Source organism: Arabidopsis lyrata, assembly GCF_000004255.2.
Source record: "Arabidopsis lyrata subsp. lyrata unplaced genomic scaffold ARALYscaffold_4, whole genome shotgun sequence".
Classification (NCBI taxonomy): domain Eukaryota; kingdom Viridiplantae; phylum Streptophyta; class Magnoliopsida; order Brassicales; family Brassicaceae; genus Arabidopsis; species Arabidopsis lyrata.
This window is the reverse complement of record NW_003302552.1, coordinates 3,673,455-3,692,437: the sequence shown is the minus strand read 5'-3', so window position 1 is coordinate 3,692,437 and position 18,983 is coordinate 3,673,455. Positions and strand designations below refer to the sequence as shown.

Sequence of the window (18,983 nt, the reverse complement as noted above, 5' to 3'; positions counted from 1 at the left end):
CTATTATTATTGGCTCAAAATTATTAAAAAATGTTTGATATAAAACAGTAATTGACAAATAATTAAATAATGATTTATTTCTTAATATATGTGAAAACTCTAGAACATCAAATATCTAGGAACAGAGAAAGTATTATATAGTAACATGCAAATGCAATTCTAAACGCAACTAAAAAGCTCTCATTGTTTATGAACTATGATCGAAGAGATGCGTTAATTAATTAGGTAATTGTCACATATTTTGTTAACATTTGTTTTTTTCAATATACTATATCTCACAAGTACATCATTCGCAAATGCGTGATAATTTTTTAATCTACCAGTTCGTTCTGTTACATGGATCTTTCAGACCAGTACAGTCCTATATAACAAACATAAGATTTATCAACTTTCTAACAAAAAGGAAGTTTCAGACAAGTACAGTCCTATGTGTATCTCTTCCATCACCACGTCTTCAATAAACTTGTTTTTACTCACAAAGAGCTCAAGTCTTCAATATTTCCTCAACATTTTCCTTCTAATAGTCCTTCGTTTTTTTTTTTAATGTAAATCATAGAATTCGAAGATCAACACTTCAACAAGATCAATGCTGATCAGTTTTAATCAACACTTCAAAAAAAATTCTAAGTAATACAATATTTAAACTATATGCAGTGCGCCGCCATATCATGGCTTATTTAGGTGAATTAGCAAATCTTGTCACTGTTTAGGGCATACTCCAATCACTACTTAGACTTTTGACTGATTAATATTTAATGTGCTCCAAATTCTTGGCATGGTCAGATTTTAGTAACTAGTTTCAACGACCTAATTATCCAGTCCACAAAAGATAAACAAAATGGGCATGCAGTTCGATTTCGATATGTCTCTAGCAATTAGCCACAAAACAGAACAATAAGTTTGTGATTTTACCTTTTCACCCTTCGTTTTTCGGTACAGAGTTTGTTAGAGCATCTCCAATGGATGTATTTTAGGGTTCTCTTCTAAGTTTCTCTTGAAAAAAATGCTGAAAAATAAATCAAAACTCTGAATTTTTAAGAGAAACAGCTCTCTTGAGAGAAACTTTGAGTAGGAAGAGAGACGATGACGTGGCTTAATCTCAACCGTCGATTGTTTTGATAAAAAAAAAAAAAACGCGTAAAAAAAAAATTAAAGAAGCCAAAGACTTTTGTCATTTCCCGACTCTTCTCCTGTTTCTCTCTCTTTCTTTGCGAAACCAAAAAGCATTGAGCAAGCAGCCGGCGACGATTGAGATCACGATTGAGGCCGCCGGCAACGATTGAGGCCGCCGGCAACGATTGAGGGAAGAATAGAGAGGCCGCCGGCGACGATTAGGCCGGATTCGTCATTTGCCCCACCGCATGTCACGATCGGGAGTGAGAGAGATATGCAAATCGGATACCCAAATTCAACGGATGGAGAGTAATCGATTCAGCTTGAATTGTAATTGGTAAGAGCATTACTTCTTTTATATGCAGTTTATAATGATTTAATTTGGGGAATTTGATGTTCTTTTTAGGGTTCTTTGAATTTTACAAACTAGGGTTCATAGTTTCGTAAATTAGGAATTTGCTTAAGACTGATCGATCTTCTTGTGTTATTTTCAGTGTATGAATCAAAGAAGTATTGCGTTAGGCCTATATTGATCAATTTTGTTCATGTGGTGGTGATCGGCAAGTTTATTCTTGGGATGTATCAACCAGTTAATTGTATATCGATATCAAATGATGGAAACTACATTTTAGCTGGTTGCTTGGATTCTACTATGCGTCTACTTGATAGGTAAAACCAAACTATATTGTATGTTCTGAAAAAAAAACTTATATATCTCTTGGATTTGTCTTAACTCTTGTGAATATCTTTAAAATTACAGAACCACAGAAGAGCTACTGCAAGTCTATAAAGGTGATATTTCAAGTGTATAAAGATCCTCTTCTGAAGTTTTAGGTTTGTCTCTTTCTTTTCGTTATTGATCTCCAATTGATAAAACATGAGGAATTTACTAGTTTTGGGATCATGGTTTTGATACACTGCTTGATGTGAAATTCTCAAACCTATCAGGCCATTAATCTTAACTTTTTGTTTAATCTGCTGTAGTTTATGCTTTTTACTGAGTATGCATGCAATTGAATTGGTCTAAGCTGCAACAAATCTACTGGCTATTAATTGGCACATTTTACCATTGAATTTACGATGCCTGAGTATGATGTTTAATGTATGATGTGTTTAATGTATGATGTGTTTGTAATATGAATTCTTTGTCTCTGTTTTGGTGAGGTTAAATGAAGTGGTTGAGTCTTTTCTCACAAGTGGAGAAGGCATGATTTAACAGCCTCTAAATCAAGGTACAGTTCAAAGTGGTTGTTTCATTTAATTACTGATTTGTGCAATGTGATTAATGCTTGGTTTGTGTTTGATTAGGACAGTTTTTGCTTTTGTAAATGCTTTCTTTGTTCTTTGAAATAAATGCTTTCTAGTTGGAGTATTGTAGGTAAAGACAATTAGTGTCTTTACCTTGGCATTCATTGCTAATATTTCAATAAGTTTTAGTCTTCTTCCTTAAAACACAATCACACTTGAAAAACACAAAACACAATCACTTTCACTTCCTTTAACCTTCAGCCTAACACAAAACACAATCACTTTCACTTTCTTATCTAAAAAATGGATGATATGAATCAGTGGCGGACCCAGAAATGATTTTTACCTAGGTCAAAAAGAAAAAAATTAAGCAAATAGGTCATATTGGGGAATTGAACCCAACACATGGGGGGTGTCATTGAGCAAGAAATTGCCGACTTTGCTTCTGATTCCTTTAGGATTTTAGTACAAAACGACATATATATTTATTTTACCTGGGTCAAGTGACACCCCTATCATGTGAATGGGTCCGCCACTGATATGAATCCATTTTATCACTCATCGGGTTTCATGAACCTATTGCAAAGTCAACAAGAAGACATGTCTCAGTTTGCAAGTGGATCAACTGAAGTCCCAGCATTTAGTAGTCAACTATCTGAAGAAGGAAGTGAAGATGAAGGAAATGATGCATCAGATGTCAAACCAAAGCAAAGTATATCACGAAAGAAATGGACAGCAAAAGAAGATATTGTTCTCGTCAGTGCTTGGCTTAATACAAGCAAGGATCCTGTGATTGGTAATGACCAACAAGGTCAATCCTTTTGGAAGAGGATTGCAGCATATGTTGCTGCTAGTCCTTCCCTTGACGGAATGCCAAAGAGAGAGCATGCTCAATGTAAACAAAGGTGGGCAAAGGTCAATAAAAGTGTCACCAAGTTTGTGGGTTGTCATAAGACAGCAACAACTCATAAAACTAGTGGTTAGTCAGAGGACGATGTTATGAAGCTGGCTCACGAGATCTACTACAATGATACCAAGAAGAATTTCACTTTAGATCATGCATGGAGAGAGTTAAAGTTTGATCAGAAATGGTGTGAAGCTACAACTCGGGGAGGAAATGATAATGCTAAAAGAAGGAAGTGTGGGGATGGTAATGCAAGTTCCCAGCCTATCAATGCTGAAGATGATTCAGTCATGAGTCGACCTCCTGGTGTGAAGGCAGCCAAAGCGAAAGGAAAGAAGTCATCCACTGTTAAAGAAGGAAAGAAGCCAGCCACGGGTAAAGGAGAAGCAGGCCAGTCTGTGGAACATTTTCAGAGTTTGTGGGAACTTAAGGAGAAGGATTGGGATCGCAAAGAGAAGCAAAGAAAGCATCAGATGCTTGAAAGTCTACTTTCAAGAATTGAGCCTCTTTCAAACATTGACTTGTTCCTTAAAAATAAGCTAATTGCGGATCTTTGGTCCTAAGTTTTAAGCTAAGCATCAGATGCTTTTTAGTTTTAAGTCTATGTATGATATTATCTAGTTTTAACTTGTCTTGTATGATATTATCTAGTTTTATGTATCATGTTTTAACATGTCTTGTATGATATTGCTTTGTAATGTATGATATGTCCTGTTGTCATGTATCATGTTTTAACTTGTCTTGTTTTTTTGCTAGATGCCAAAGAGACCAATGTGTGCAAGTGGTGTGTTGTCTGATGCCAAAGAGATCAATATGTACCACGAACTTTATTCTAGCAAATTTGTACCACAAACTTTATTCTTTGTGTACCACAAACTTTATTCTTTGTGTACCACGAACTTTATTCTAGAATGAATTTGTACCACAAATTTTATTCTTTGTATGTTTTAACTTTGCTATAAATAATATCCATCGTCTTTGGATATCTCACAACTCAAGCTTTTCTATTATTGTTCTTTACTTCAACTACAAAAACAATTTTTCCCTTTATTTTTCTTTGCTTTTACCACAAAACAATCAATCACCAAAGCTTTTATATATATCTATATTGTTTAATACTTAAATCTACCAAACAATATGGCCTCTTCATCCCGTACTCCATTCGACGACGCCATGGAAGAAAGCTTCTCTTAATCAGTTGATCAACAATTCCAGAATATGTTCGTCGAATTGTCTTATGGCGAAGAGGTGGCAAAGAAAAATAGGAAACAAGCTTATTTTGACAGAAAACGCGAAGAAGGGCACGTCCTTTTATGGAACGATTATTTTAGTGATAATGCGATGTTTCCACCTCAAACTTTTCGCCGCCGTTTTCGAATGAACAAGCCGTTGTTCTTGCGTATTGTTGATCGACTCTCCAGTGAAATCCCGTTTCTTTCAACATCGAAGAGATGCTACATGAAGGTTTGGACACTCTCCAATACAAAAATGTACGGCAGCCATTCGTTTGCTTGCTTATGGTTATGCGTCTGATACGGTTGACGAATACCTCCGTATGGGTGAAAGCACTGCGATGTCTTGCTTGGAGAATTTTACAGAGGGAATTATTTCTTTCTTCGGAGATGAATATCTAAGAGCACCTACAGCCACAGATCTGAGAAGACTACTCAATATTGGAAAGATACGCGGATTTCCCGGGATGATAGGAAGTCTCGATTGTATGCATTAGGAGTGGAAAAATTGCCCCACCGCTTGGAAAGGCCAGTATACACGTGGCTCTAGAAAACCAACCATCGTTTTAGAGGCGGTCGCATCACAAGATCTCTGGATTTGGCACGCATTTTTTGGACCTCCATGTACCTTAAACGATATAAATATTCTTGATCGATCACCAATTTTTGATGATATATTACAAGGTCGAGCTCCGAATGTGAATTACAAAGTCAATGGCCGGGAGTATCATTTAGCTTACTATCTCACAGATGGTATTTATCCGAAATGGGCGACTTTTATCCAATCTATTCGACTACCACAAACTCGGAAAGACACTTTATTTGCTACACATCAAGAAGCGGCCCGTAAAGATGTCGAACGTGCATTTGGAGTATTGCAAGCTCGCTTTCACATTATTAAAAACCCAGCTCTTGTTTGGGATAAGGAAAAAATTGGAAATATTATGAAAGCATGTATCATACTGCACAATATGATAGTCGAAGACGAACGAGATGGGTACAACACTCAGTTTGATGTTTCAGAATTCCTACAAGTTGAAGGAAACCAAACTTCACAAGTCGATTTATCGTATTCTACAGGTATGCCTCCAAATCTCGAAAATATAATGGGCATGCGAAATCAACTTCGTGATCAAAATATGCATCAACAATTGAAAAGTGATTTGGTTGAGCATATATGGAGAAAATTTCGCAACAATCAACAGAATAACTAATCGTTTTTTTTTTCAAATTTTATTTTCTAATGTATGAAATTATTGTATCTTTAATATGTTATGAATTGTAATATTTTTCAGATTTATAAAATAAAATAATTAAAAAAATAATTTAATTTTTTTCTGAGAACCCCACAAAGAGAACCTACCATTGGACTTTGCAAAATTAAAAAAATTTAACAAAAGCTCTCATCTCATAAATTTAAAAATTTTAATCTTAAAAAAATGGTGAGAGCCCATGGTAAATATTAAATTGCGTAAAAATAAATGTTGGAATTATCGTGACACGCATCACAAAGTTATATGTGCTCGTTAAAATGGTTAGTTATATTATAACATTTGACATAACGTCAAGTGTGCCTGCGTAAACATATCAGATTTTAAGTATCTAAATGTAATCGGCCGAACAAAATTTTTTTAAAGGTTCCTATTTATTCCCTTGATAAAAATGTTAAGGGTATAGGGGCAGAGGGTTGGCTGATTTTTCAGCCCTATACTAGTTGCAATCTCAGCTTTCCACCCCAAATTTTTTATCTCTGAAAAAACCACCAAAAAAAACTTTAATCTCAATAAAACTACACGTACTTTCGGATTTGTTCGTAAAACTACGCCTCCAATTGAACCGATCAATTAACCGATAAGAACATCTCCATTCATAAGAATCATACTGATTAAAGATATTAATATTTTAGCAAAATTCAATTTTATATATATAAAAAAAAAAAGATTTTAGCTAATCCATGAAATACAAATGGCTCATAATTTTTTTAAGAATTAATATCTCATTTGAGAACCATTTCTCACTCATTCTCTTACCTTTTTTTTTTTTTCATTTTTATGTTATGAAAACCTCCCAATGGAGGTATTCTAATGGTTGGTTGTTTTATGAGAAATTGCAGTGAATAACCAACAAAAATTTAATAATTTATCAAGTAACCATATAACGCTTATGGCTATGATATTTTGTGTAACCTATAATATATATCATTTTGCCCTTTGCTACCATGTCACTATGTCAGCTTCTTTTGTCTATATCATTTATCTTCCTCTAGTGATATGTCTTCCCTGACGTCTCCTGTTCTCTTAATTACATCAGTTAATTATAAAAATATAGACCAATTCATAACTCTTTCTTGTATTCATTTTTCTTTTAAAACTAGTAATTAATATTAAAAAAGGAAGCAAAATTATATTGTAAATTTTTTATTTGTCGAAATATTAATTGCCATAGTATATTACTGTTTTCAAATAGAATTATTGAAATATTAGTGTATAGATTATAAGTAATTACTCAAGGTTTTTTTTATTTGTTACAAGTTTTAATTCAACATTACTTTGAGTTAGGCTCCAACTGGTAATTATTAAAAGAACAAAAAGAAAATGAATAAAAGGAACAATGCGGAATGGAACAAACAATTTTTTAGGAACAAAAAAGAAAAGATGCAGAGAAGGAAAAAAATGTACTATTATGGATAAATGGTAACTAAACAATAATATTATCTTTAAAATTATATTAATTAGTAAATCAATCAAATTTCAATGAAAGATACAAATATTTTTTATATTTAAATAATTTAATATTTAATTTGAAACTAAAATTTGTGAACTAAATATATATATCATGTTAAATAATAATAGATAATATTCACTTAAAATAAAATTGTAAGAGTAATTTAAAGGATATTATTCTTTTAGAATAGAAACATTTTTAAATTTATTTTACTATTTATATTTTTTTCAAATAAAGTCTTAAGAGTAATTCTGCATGAAATTCTTTTCATAAATATTTTTTCTGTTAATATATTATGAATATATGATAATGATTATATTAAAATATAAATATTATTGATAAAAATTATTTTTTATTTATTTTAAAATAAAAATCGAATTTTATTATTTGTTCCTTTTTTGTTCCATTTTGTTCCTCATCAATTTTGGAGAGGAACATTTTTGTTCTATTATTCCTCATTTGTTGAGGAATGTATAGGAATGATGTGGAATAAATATTACTTGTAAATGGTAAAATTATTGAGGAACAAAGAGGAATATCACATTCCTTCTCATTCTTTTCCTAAATCATGGTTACCAATTGAAGCCTTAATGTTACAAACAAAATTACTTGGGGAAATCATTTTCTGAAAAGAAGAAAGAGACAGAGGTACTTATGAATATCTCTCTCCAGCCAACACTATTTCTCTCGCTATACGTTATTCTCCCTAAGTTTTCAGACACTTTGATAATTTCACAAGGCCTTTTAGTTACTTTCTTAATTTATGGAATCATGGTGCTATATTCTTTATTTCATTATGAATTTTGGTTATTCAGCAAATTGGCCCTTGTTTTATTTATGGTTTTTGGCAATGAAAAATATTATTTTTGTTCCTTTTTTCTTTGTCAATTTTAGTATTTCATCTATGATATATTCTCACTCCTCTTAATTAGTTTAGTTAGAGTTCGCGTTAAATTGGTTATTTGGAAACGACGAATAACCCTTTTTTTTTCTCTCTCCTATGAGGAATAACAAATGATTGTGTTGATTTATAGACATAATATGGAACCCTTTTCTAACAAGTAGAGTTTTTTTTTTTTACCAAATAGGTGATAGTTTAGAGCCTTAAGACCATCTCCAATGTCCATTTCTGTTTTTTTTTTCTATTTTAGATACAACTCTGTTTTATAATTCATTTTGCTCTAATATATATTTTTTAAATAGAAGAAAAAATAGAAGTGGGCATTGGTTACTCTATTTATAGAGTAAAAAATAAAATTACTCTATTTTTTCTCTATTTTAGAGATAATTCTATTTTAGAGGTATAAAATAGAGTTGCCTTTAAAATAAAGGAAAAAATAGAAGTGAACATTGTTTTGAAAGTGAGTGCTCAAAGTCACTAGTTCAATTTTATTTTTAAAAGTTGTTTTATACATACTATTATTATCGGTTAGTCCCAAATACCAAAAGAGATTATGGTTTAAAAGTTCAGAATGTTACGGTTTATTATAAAAAATAACAATGAATTTTAGCAAAATATATTTCAGATTTGATAAACGATGCCTGGACGAAGAAAGCTTACCGAATGTGCTGGATAAAGGAATTGTGATAGAGAGTAAAGGTGAGCATGGATTCAGAATGCAAAAAAGAAGATTTGGTTGCCAGATTCAATCGTCCGGTACAATCGTCTCAAGTAGGAAAAGAGTCAAAAGCTTTCAAAATATTGAGAAAAGAAAGAAAATGAAAAAAAAAAGTCAAGAAATTGTTTAAAAATATGTAAAGGCCATGTAGAAAAGGTCACATCTTGCATTACCTAAAAAAGACAGTTCATTGAAATTTTATTGGGACAAGTTACTATTTTTAATTAATGCGTATCCACTTCAAAACATGCGTAGCATTAACGGTGATTCCACGTCAATTTCATGTCGTCCACAATTTTTGTATAAGGTATAAGGATAAGGGATTTACATTGTACATTAATTTCCGATACTTAACTCTATTCATGATTGTGTTAAAAAAAAAAAAAAACTCTATCCATGTATTCATTTCTGTCCATAACTTTTAGAACTTTATACATGAATACATGGTCAGAAATGTGCGAGAACATTATTTTAACTAGTAAAAGAAAATATTTTCTTTTTGTTCACATAGTTAGAAATAGTCTATCATAAAAAAATAGATTACCCCTAACTTCAATTTCAATCAATAATGTATAAAAAGAGGCAGTTAATTTTTTTTTCTTTTTGGGCTATGTTTTAATAATTTATGTAACTATACTAATGCTAAAAGGTTACTAATTTTATTTATATTTAAAATGATATCTCTTATTATACTTTTCTTTGTTATCGTTCCTTTGCATTGCATTGTTTTAACTCGAAATTGTCTGCTGTCAAAAAAAAAAAAAAAAAAAAAAAACTCGAAATGGTCTTTTGGCATTTCTTCTTCATCATGCTTTAATTAGATTGTTAATAATATCTATTTTTATCATGTTCTTTAACCTTTTTTTCCTATATAGCAGTCAACATAGAGAGCAAAAGCCAGTCCCTTCGGTGACATTCGATAAAATTGGAACAATACAGAGAAGATTAGTATGGCTCCTGCGCAAAGATGACACGCATAAATCGAAAAATGGTACAAATTTCAAATAAAAAAATAAAGAGCAAAAGCCGATTTAATTCAATTCTCGAATTTAATTTCGTAACGGTTATCCTTTTGGCTTTGGTCATATTTAATCATGATGTATGCTGCCAGATATTTTGCACATCACTTTGTTTAGATAAGGACAGAGAACATTTCTTCACAGTTCACTTAGTCGTCGCATATCAAACAAAGTAGATAACATTATAAATAAAATCATTTCCACAAATCATACGTTCTTATATATATAACCAAATTACAAATTTTACATATTTACTCTCACATATATACTTGTAACTAGTCAGACAAAGTCTAGAGACAATGGAAGAATCAAACCGTAGTACTGTCTTGTTCGACAAATACAACATCGGAAGACTTCTCGGTACCGGTAACTTCGCGAAAGTCTATCACGGAACAGAGATCTCCACCGGTGATGACGTGGCAATCAAGGTCATCAAAAAAGACCATGCATTCAAACGTCGTGGCATGATGGAGCAAATCGAACGAGAGATCGCCGTCATGCGCCTCCTCCGTCATCCAAACGTCGTCGAGCTCCGTGAAGTGATGGCAACAAAGAAAAAGATCTTCTTCGTCATGGAGTATGTCAACGGCGGCGAGCTCTTCGAGATGATCGAAAGAGATGGGCAGCTCCCGGAGGATCTAGCCCGAAAATATTTCCAACAATTAATATCCGCGGTGGATTTTTGCCACAGCCGCGGTGTTTTCCACCGCGATATTAAGCCGGAGAATCTGTTGCTTGACGGAGAAGGCGATCTTAAGGTGACGGATTTTGGACTTTCGGCGTTGATGATGCCAGAAGGGCTAGGTGGCAGGCGTGGTAGTAGCGATGATCTTTTACATACGCGGTGCGGGACACCGGCTTACGTGGCGCCGGAGGTTTTACGGAATAAAGGATACGACGGAGCTATGGCTGATATTTGGTCGTGCGGGATTGTTTTGTATGCACTCCTTGCTGGCTTCTTGCCGTTTATCGACGAAAATGTCATGACCTTGTACACGTAAGTATGCCTTGACCGGGTTTTGGGATAACCAACCCAAACCGTATTTTTTTATTCATTTGATAAAATATATATTTGAGCTAAAAACCAAAGCTGTCCATTTTTGAGTTGGATTTCTAGATGCTTCTCAATTTTACATCACATAGTTATTAATTAGTTATATTTATGTTAAAATAACACCTTATTTGAATGGGACAATTAACGTATTCTAGTAGATACAAAAGTGGGTATAAGATATAATATTTAAAAATTGAAAGTTTGCACACAAAAAAAAAAACGGTCTTGTAGTTATAGTATTAATCCGACATGTTATCCAAATTTCATGTCCCGTATTTTAGTAGATACATTTTCAGGAAACTCCCGCCAATTATAATAACGGTCTAAAATTTTCCTCATCTATATATACATTTTTGAATACAATTATGAAATAAATCCTGGCTTTCACTACTATTTACAATGGAATGCCACTGGATTTAATTCTTAAGATTTGGAAAATTAAATAAAAGATATGAAAAAAAAATTTTGGCTCCAAAGATCTTGCTTAAATATGATGTTTCCTTTTTTTGTTAACGATTTTAAAGCAAGTTTTGTTATATTTCTGTTTGTTTTCTTAATTAGTTAATTTACACTAATTGTATTTGATTAATTTTTTTTTGGTCGTAACTATGATTCATAATCAACACTAAACTTAGATTTTTAGTTGGTTTTGATTATAACTATAGTAAGCAACATCTATATATTATTACTTTATTATAACAAAAACATTACAACTATATGTTTTTTAAAGCAAACTTATAAATTGACTCGAATTGTATATGTTTTTAAATAAAAATATTATTAAAAAGAAATATAACAAAATGATGTTTAATTTCATGGGACGGGTTATATGGTGGGACGGGTTTGGGTCGATATTAATACGGGACGGTATACTGCAGGTGAAATCCTAGGATTAACAATCAAATACAGTTATATAATCTTAAACACTAAATAAAATAAATAATATTAACAAAAAAATACAACTTAAAATTTAAAAATTATTGTTATAAAAAATCGACCCGAAGTACCGCGGGGTAATATATATAATATATACATATGTAAGTATATTTAACCAAACAAAACAATAGGTTATATCTATAGATAATTTTCAAACTTTTGTTTAAAGTATAGCCCCGCGGTGTACCGCGGGTTAAATCTATATATTATATATTTCCTCCGTCCCATAAAGATAAATATTTTAGAAAAAAATTTGGGAAATTGTTAAAAATACTTCTTTTGGTGTGCCCCTTTTTAAAAATGCCCCTTTTAGATGTCCATTTTCAAAAATGCCCCTTTTCAAAAATGCCCCTTTTAGATGTCCATTTTCAAAAATGCCCCTTTTTAAATCTGAAATTTTTATAAAGTTTTATTAGGTTTATAAGGAACTTATGGATTGTAACTACTACTTGAAGACTCGATCCAAGTATTTATAAGGTTTTATAAGGTGTTTTTAAAAGTTTTACAAGTTATTTTAAAGGATTTTTAAGGTTTTTCAAAGGTTTTACAAGATATTTTAAAGGTTTTTAAAGGTATTTAAAATGCATTTATAAGGTATTTATAAAGTATTTATAAGATTTTAGATACATAGAAATGTAGTTTGTGTATGTTTTAATAATATTACATACATATTTGGGTAAATCTTATATTTTTAAGAGTATTTTTTATAAGGTTTTTAAAAAGGGGTATTTTTGAAAAGTGGCATTGAAAAAGTGGCATTTTTGCAAAAGCCCCAAAAATATTTATCCCACAAAGATAGAAGTTTTGTGTTTCCAATATAAAATTTAAAACAGTTGACCTATTTTACCCTTATTAAATAACAATAAATAATATACTCTTTAAAATATGTTAAAAATTAAAGTTAGAAAGTTAAAATTGTCATTATACATTATTTTTTAAAGAATGTGAAATTTCTAAAAATCTATCTTTATGGGACGGAGAGAGTATTATCAACCCAAAACATAGTATTATTGTTGAACCGGAATGTGAATTGAACAAAATCTCAGTATTGTTTCTTGTTTGATTGAAACTTTGGTGCAATCTATATACAGGAAGATCTTCAAGGCGGAATGCGAGTTCCCACCGTGGTTTTCCTTAGAGTCCAAGGAACTACTCTCAAGATTGCTTGTGCCAGATCCTGAACAACGAATTTCAATGTCGGAGATCAAAATGATTCCATGGTTCCGAAAGAACTTTACACCACCGGTAGCCTTTTCGATAGACGAAACGATCCCATCTCCACCAGAGCCACCAGCAAAGAAAAAGAAGAAAGACCTAAACAAGGAGGAAGACGACGGAGTGTCTCCAAGATCCTTCAACGCATTTCAATTCATCACATCAATGTCTTCTGGTTTTGACCTCTCTAACCTATTCGAGATAAAACGGAAGCCAAAGCGGATGTTCACATCGAAGTTGCCCGCGAAATCTGTTAAGGAGAGGCTAGAGACGGCGGCGCGTGAGATGAACATGAGAGTGAAACATGTAAAAGACTGCAAGATGAAGCTACAAAGAAGAACAGAAGGCCGCAAAGGGAGGCTCTCAGTGACGGCGGAAGTTTTCGAAGTCGCTCCTGAAGTCTCTGTTGTCGAGTTCTGCAAATCCTCCGGCGATACATTGGAGTATTACCTCTTCTGTGAGGATGACGTCAGGCCAGCTCTTAAAGACATTGTATGGTCATGGCAAGGTGATGATGATGAAGACGACGTTACCACTAATGATAATGTTAACACTAATGATAACAAAATAACTAATATTTCATGAGCTGTAATATTTAAATTTTTTTTTAATTGGATGTGCAAGAGCGAGACTATCTTATAGTGAAATTGCATATATATATATATATATATATAAACATCTTTTATAATTAACAATATAATAATCATTATGTTTTTTTTTCTTTGTTCAACAATATGATAATGTATGTAAGATTAAGGGATTAGTATATAACTAAGCATGTACATAAGTTTTTGGTTGCCGCTATATATTCCTCTTATGCATATTGCTATTTCTTTTTTCCCACACGAACTATTAGCTTCTTTATAAATCATTATAAAATCTATTTTTTTAAAAAGATATACAAATTTTTCTGTTTATTTAAATTCATATGCCTCCAACTAATCCAGGTAATAACGATGCTAAATCCGATTAAACTGTTAAATTACAATTATTATTTCACATTTTACTTGACCCGAATTTAAATCCGCGATCCGACAAAAGCCAAACAACGTCGTTTATTTTTCTTATTTAAAAGGTAAAAAAAATGAAAAACGAAAAATAAAAGAAAACATTTATTTTTCTCCTCTCGTTGCTTTGTCCGACTTCTAGCCCTCGAAAAAATAAGTAAAACCAAACATCCGAATCGAACTGAACCAATCCAAAATTTTGAGGTACTAAAACCGAACGTGTTATGATCCTTTCATAGACAACGTTGACAGAAGCAACCAAGATAGAATCCATCATGAACATTATAAGTATTTTCACACTTCTTTGCATGCTGGAGAATCCATCATGAACATTATAAGTATGTCCAGTTGTGGAAAACCCGTGATGGCGTTCTGAGTCTTTGGTGAACGAGAGTCCAGATGATAACACTGTACTCACATGTCAGCAGAAGGTGATCTCTAGTTTCAGAACCGACTTGGCAAAGACCGCAAACCGGAGAAACCAACAAACCCCAAGAAATCATTCTCAATTTTGTGGGCAGCCTATCCAAGTTAGAAATCCACATATTAAAAGCATTTCTTGGCGTGCTCCCTTGAACCAAACAGAAGACGCCCAAGACTTGTCCTCTTCTTTATGCCTTAAAGCATTCCATATATCATCAGTATGTCATGTATAATACTTAAATAGAATTTAACTAATCAGTATGTCATGTATAATACTTAAATAGAATTTAAAAATTAAACAAACAAACAAAATAAATTAAAAAAAAAAAAAAAATCATGAACAAAGATATTAATTTAGTTAACGGCGTCGTCGTTTTCTTCTTAGGTTTTCAAGTTCATTCGAACAAATTGCTTGAAGCATGAATCTAAGACAAATCTTATAACCTAAGACGAAACATGACCGACTACTGTCACTTCATCGCTTTGCTTCGAAGTTCGAACTGCATCCATTCTTTCACTCTTCATGAGATTCATCATGCACACCATCAATGCAATCTGAGCAAATAGAACATCATATTAGTATCCAGAAAACTAACCTCATGTGAGTAGAGGGAGCAAAGAGTGTTGCAGGAATTCAAGAAAGTTCCTATTAGCATTTCATATGAAACACTATCATAATCTAAAACACTACAGGGCATAATGCACGCATCAAAATTTTCCCCTTTTTCTATTTAAGACTTAACTCCAAGAGAGCACATGATAAATAGCATACATCACTCTTGATGATTGTCCCTTTTATCATATTGACAATCATAAATAGGGCCATGTTTGTTGCAGAGACGATGCCAATGGGCTTTATCTCTCTTTCACCTTCCTTTCATCTCTCCTAGCCTCTTCTATTCATCCTATCGCTGTGACTCTAATTTAAAGGGCCAGATGGTTTTTGGTAAGACCACACTATATTCATTAGACAATGAGGATTCTTCAATCATATAGTTCAGATTCCAAGTGAATATATCTCATTATCTAATTAGTCTTAGAAAATGAAAACATACATGTGAAGCTAGATGTTTGTGATTTCAAAGGCCCATGTGTCGCACTTGCTATGTACAACGTAGATGAGGTCTGTCTCTTTTAGTAACTGGTTTTAGTTTATGACAACCATAGTGGTTTTTTGACATGCCAGTCAATTCGAGCTTTTGCTATGTCATCTATGGCAATGGCATTAACTAATACTGTAAATGGCCACTATACTTGAGTACCAAGAACACAATTCTTACGAAATATGATTGCCTAATGAATATAGTTTGGTATGTCACAATTACGAAATATTATACAAGCAATCACCGGAAACTATATGTCACAATTTCCGGTTATTTTTACCATCAGTCTCTATATGCTCTCATGAGCAAAAGTTTTTAAGCGGCAAGCAACTTCTGGATGTCTTTCTGCAAAACAGCCGAAACAAATACGATTTGGTTACAAGCCGGGAATCAAACCGCTATGAACCGAATTGGAAGTAGTCCCTTAACTGTACCTCGATTTGGAAAGGGGATGTGGTGGGAGGGTACCTCTCAACGACCTTTCCCTTTTTATCAATCAAAAACTTCTCAAAGTTCCATTTAATGAGACCACCCAAGAATCCTCCTGCGTTTGATTTCAAGAATTCGTAGATGGGCGCTGTGCTTGGTCCATTTACGTCAACCTGTCGGATTTAAACTTTATTCTAATCTGCAACCTGAAAACAAGGGTGAATGTTTTGGATTATTTATACCTTATCAAATATAGGGAACTCTGCTTTAAACCGAGTGCAAGCGAATTGTTTGATCTCCGAGTTTGACCCGGGCTCTTGGAAACCAAACTGATTGCAGGGAAAAGCTAGAATCTCAAATCCTGTAATCCAAACAAGTTAGTGTTATTAACTGCAAATGCATGAAAAATACACGTACATTGGCTTATTGCCCCCTAAATGATTAATGAAAAGATCCGTAATTTCAAGAAAATTCTTTTAGCTATGGAGAACGGATGAGTGCGATTATCATCAATCCAACAAAGATGCTGAATTCGCTTCCAGTTCAAAATTGCAGAACAATTAATTTCCATAAATTAAGTTAAACCACAACCTAGTAACATCGCCGTAGTAGGAGCAACAATAGGACCAAATCATATTGACACCAAGAATGATATAAAGATCTACAGAACAATTAACTGAACACAAAACAAGAGGAATTTTCAGTAAGTAACCAAACACCAAAATGCCCAAAACGGCACTGAAAAATGAACGAACCATCAAAATGGGATAATGCGAATACACAAATAAACTCCAAGAACAAGATTAAACAAAAGACCCCACTGGTTGCAAATCGATTGCAACGAATAGATCACAATGTGTAGAAGCTAGTTAGAGCTCACCTTGGCTTTTGTATTTCTCGTACAGATGTGAAAGCTCTGAGTAATTTGATGATGTCAAACCACTGTATATTCATGAAAACACAATCTTTAAGCTCAAAAACCTCTACATGAACTATCATCAAAAACGACTTCTAAAAATCGCATCACAGAGGATGAAGAAGGAGAAGCTTTACCATCTTGAAGCAACATTGACAATCAACATAACTTTCCCCTTGAATTTGTTCAAAGCAACATCTTTCCCATCAATGTCCTGCCTCCAAAAAAGAATCCAATTATGTCTCTAATTGAAATCACTAACCTAAGTATATATATACACTACGAAATTCAATAAAAATATGAACCTAAAATACTTGAGCTTGAGCTTTTACTATACACTTATGTCTCAAAGTTCAGATTTTTATATACGTCACCAATTGAAATCACTATGAACTTCATTGCAAATTTGAAGATTCCCAATTTAGTAAAGAGCAGACAGATTTTAGAGAACCCTAGTTTTTTGGTCTGAATTGGGTAAAAGAAAAAGAACCAAACCTTAACGGTGAAGTCGTGAACGGTCTTTTCTGCAGCAGCTCTAGCTTGAACAGTGAAAGGACGGGACTTGAAGAGAAACCCAGGATTAATTGGAGATTTTAGAGAAAACCCATTACTCAGATTCGCGAAATTCGATATTCCGGTGGAGAATTTGAAGGAAGGGACGAGAAAGGTTGCAGATGAATTAGGTCTGGAACTGTTGAAGACTGTAGAGAATGGTGCGTATGAAGAAGAAGAAGTAGTCATGGAAACCATTTTGGTTACCGGAGACGAGTTTATGTTTTCGACCAGCGTTCGGTTCAATAGTGAGACCGGAGAGATGATAGTCTCCAGCCACACGACGCATTTTATATCATGCCAAAAAACACATTAAATAAATATAAAATTAAAAAACCTAATCCTCAATTTTGAATACTAATTTTTTTGAGCCATAGAATGTATTTTTAATAATTTTCTTCACAACTTATTTTTCAAATTTCGTTTTGGAAGACATAGTTGGATATTTTGCAGAATCCAATTGGAGACATAATTGGATTTTTTTAATGATTATTAGATATTTTCATATGATTATTTAAATTCTGCAATATTTTCAATGAAATCACCACAAAATTATATCTAATTTATAATTATTTCTATTCTAAAGTAATTTCAATGATATTCTTTTAATGAATTTTTTTTTTCTTATATAATTTCTCAATTTAAATAATCTTTAAATATTTTTGCTTATATAAAATGGGACAAATGAAGTAAATAAGTTGAGTGGTGCAAAATCCACGTTCATTCTTGAGAGCATTTTGGAATAATTTGAGGCACATTTTTAATTGTTATGATATATATGTTCATGTCCCAAAAATTAAATGGATTTTGTTATGGACTACGTTTCATTTTCAATTTTTTGTTTAGTTCCTTGGTTCAATCCTTATCCTAGTTATCTGACCTTGGTGTCGCACTCAAACGAATAGTTCTAATCTAACCGATGGCAATGCCTATCCATTATTATTATTTTGTAATACATATTAGAAATGTTAGTCCACAAAAACAAATAGGTTAGGGATGTCAAAATGAATAACCCAAAAGCTCAATTACTTAATGAATGAATTACTTTAAAAATAAGATTATTTCATGAGTAATATGTTGTTTTCCATTTTTTAAAACTATTTAAGATTTTTAAAATGTTAATAATGTTGTTATACAAGATTTCAGTCGTATTTATCTGAAAGATCACGTAATTATTTTTGTGTTTCAAGCCTCTCAAAACTTTTTTTTTCTTCCTCAAATACCATATATATTAAGTTATCAGAAAGAGATTCTCCGCTAAAAAGAGCCATTTAGGAATCGACTTGCTTACATGGAAGAACAGGCTATTTCGATCCCGAGCTTTCTTAGCTAAACAATATGCTCGAGTATTAAAACTACGAGGAAGAAATCCAATATTAAAATAAGGAAAAAATAAACTAAAGATCGAAAAGAGGCCAATTCCGCTGCAAATGTTGGCCAATCATCTGGATTATCAAGAAGAGATATCAAGTCAGAATAATCAGAGGCA

At 32.7% G+C, this 18,983-nt stretch overlaps 2 protein-coding genes and 1 long non-coding RNA gene across 4 annotated transcripts; 2 read left to right on the top strand and 1 right to left on the bottom strand.

Moving 5' to 3' along the window:
- The first annotated feature begins 102 nt into the window (after positions 1-102).
- On the top strand, positions 103-4,313 carry LOC110229109. 2 transcript variants are annotated; one of them, XR_002332545.1, is made up of 5 exons: positions 103-1,450; positions 1,608-1,782; positions 1,874-1,947; positions 2,289-2,345; positions 4,022-4,313. It is a non-coding gene; the product is annotated as an uncharacterized LOC110229109 (long non-coding RNA). The 2 variants fall into 2 exon arrangements; XR_002332544.1 differs by having other exon boundaries at positions 105-1,450; positions 2,278-2,345.
- Positions 4,314-9,852: 5,539 nt separating this feature from the next.
- Positions 9,853-13,704, top strand: LOC9314892 (CBL-interacting serine/threonine-protein kinase 16). The gene is made up of 2 exons (XM_002880604.2): positions 9,853-10,856; positions 12,941-13,704. Exons 1-2 carry the CDS (start codon positions 10,159-10,161, stop codon positions 13,647-13,649), a joined length of 1,407 nt encoding a protein of 468 aa, XP_002880650.1. The 5' UTR covers positions 9,853-10,158; the 3' UTR covers positions 13,650-13,704.
- Positions 13,705-15,719: 2,015 nt separating this feature from the next.
- Positions 15,720-17,769, bottom strand: LOC9316717 (phospholipid hydroperoxide glutathione peroxidase 1, chloroplastic). Its single transcript, XM_002878778.2, has 6 exons — positions 17,438-17,769; positions 17,080-17,156; positions 16,907-16,968; positions 16,269-16,387; positions 16,032-16,199; positions 15,720-15,942 (listed from the first exon to the last, which is right to left on the bottom strand). The coding sequence occupies exons 1-6, from the start codon at positions 17,690-17,692 to the stop codon at positions 15,913-15,915; spliced, it is 711 nt and encodes a 236-aa protein (XP_002878824.1). The 5' UTR covers positions 17,693-17,769; the 3' UTR covers positions 15,720-15,912.
- Positions 17,770-18,983: the final 1,214 nt, after the last annotated feature.

Bases quoted from the DNA above. Each gene is read 5' to 3' on its own strand.
- LOC9316717 (XM_002878778.2), bottom strand. From the start codon at position 17,692: ATGGTTTCCATGACTACTTCTTCTTCTTCATACGCACCATTCTCTACA. The intron at 16,969-17,079 runs GTAAAGCTTCTC...ATGAATATACAG, and splicing joins GTCAATGTTGCTTCAAGATG to TGGTTTGACATCATCAAATT. The intron at 16,200-16,268 runs GTATAAATAATC...TAAATCCGACAG, and splicing joins AGTTCCCTATATTTGATAAG to GTTGACGTAAATGGACCAAG.
- LOC9314892 (XM_002880604.2), top strand. From the start codon at position 10,159: ATGGAAGAATCAAACCGTAGTACTGTCTTGTTCGACAAATACAACATC. The intron at 10,857-12,940 runs GTAAGTATGCCT...ATCTATATACAG, and splicing joins AATGTCATGACCTTGTACAC to GAAGATCTTCAAGGCGGAAT.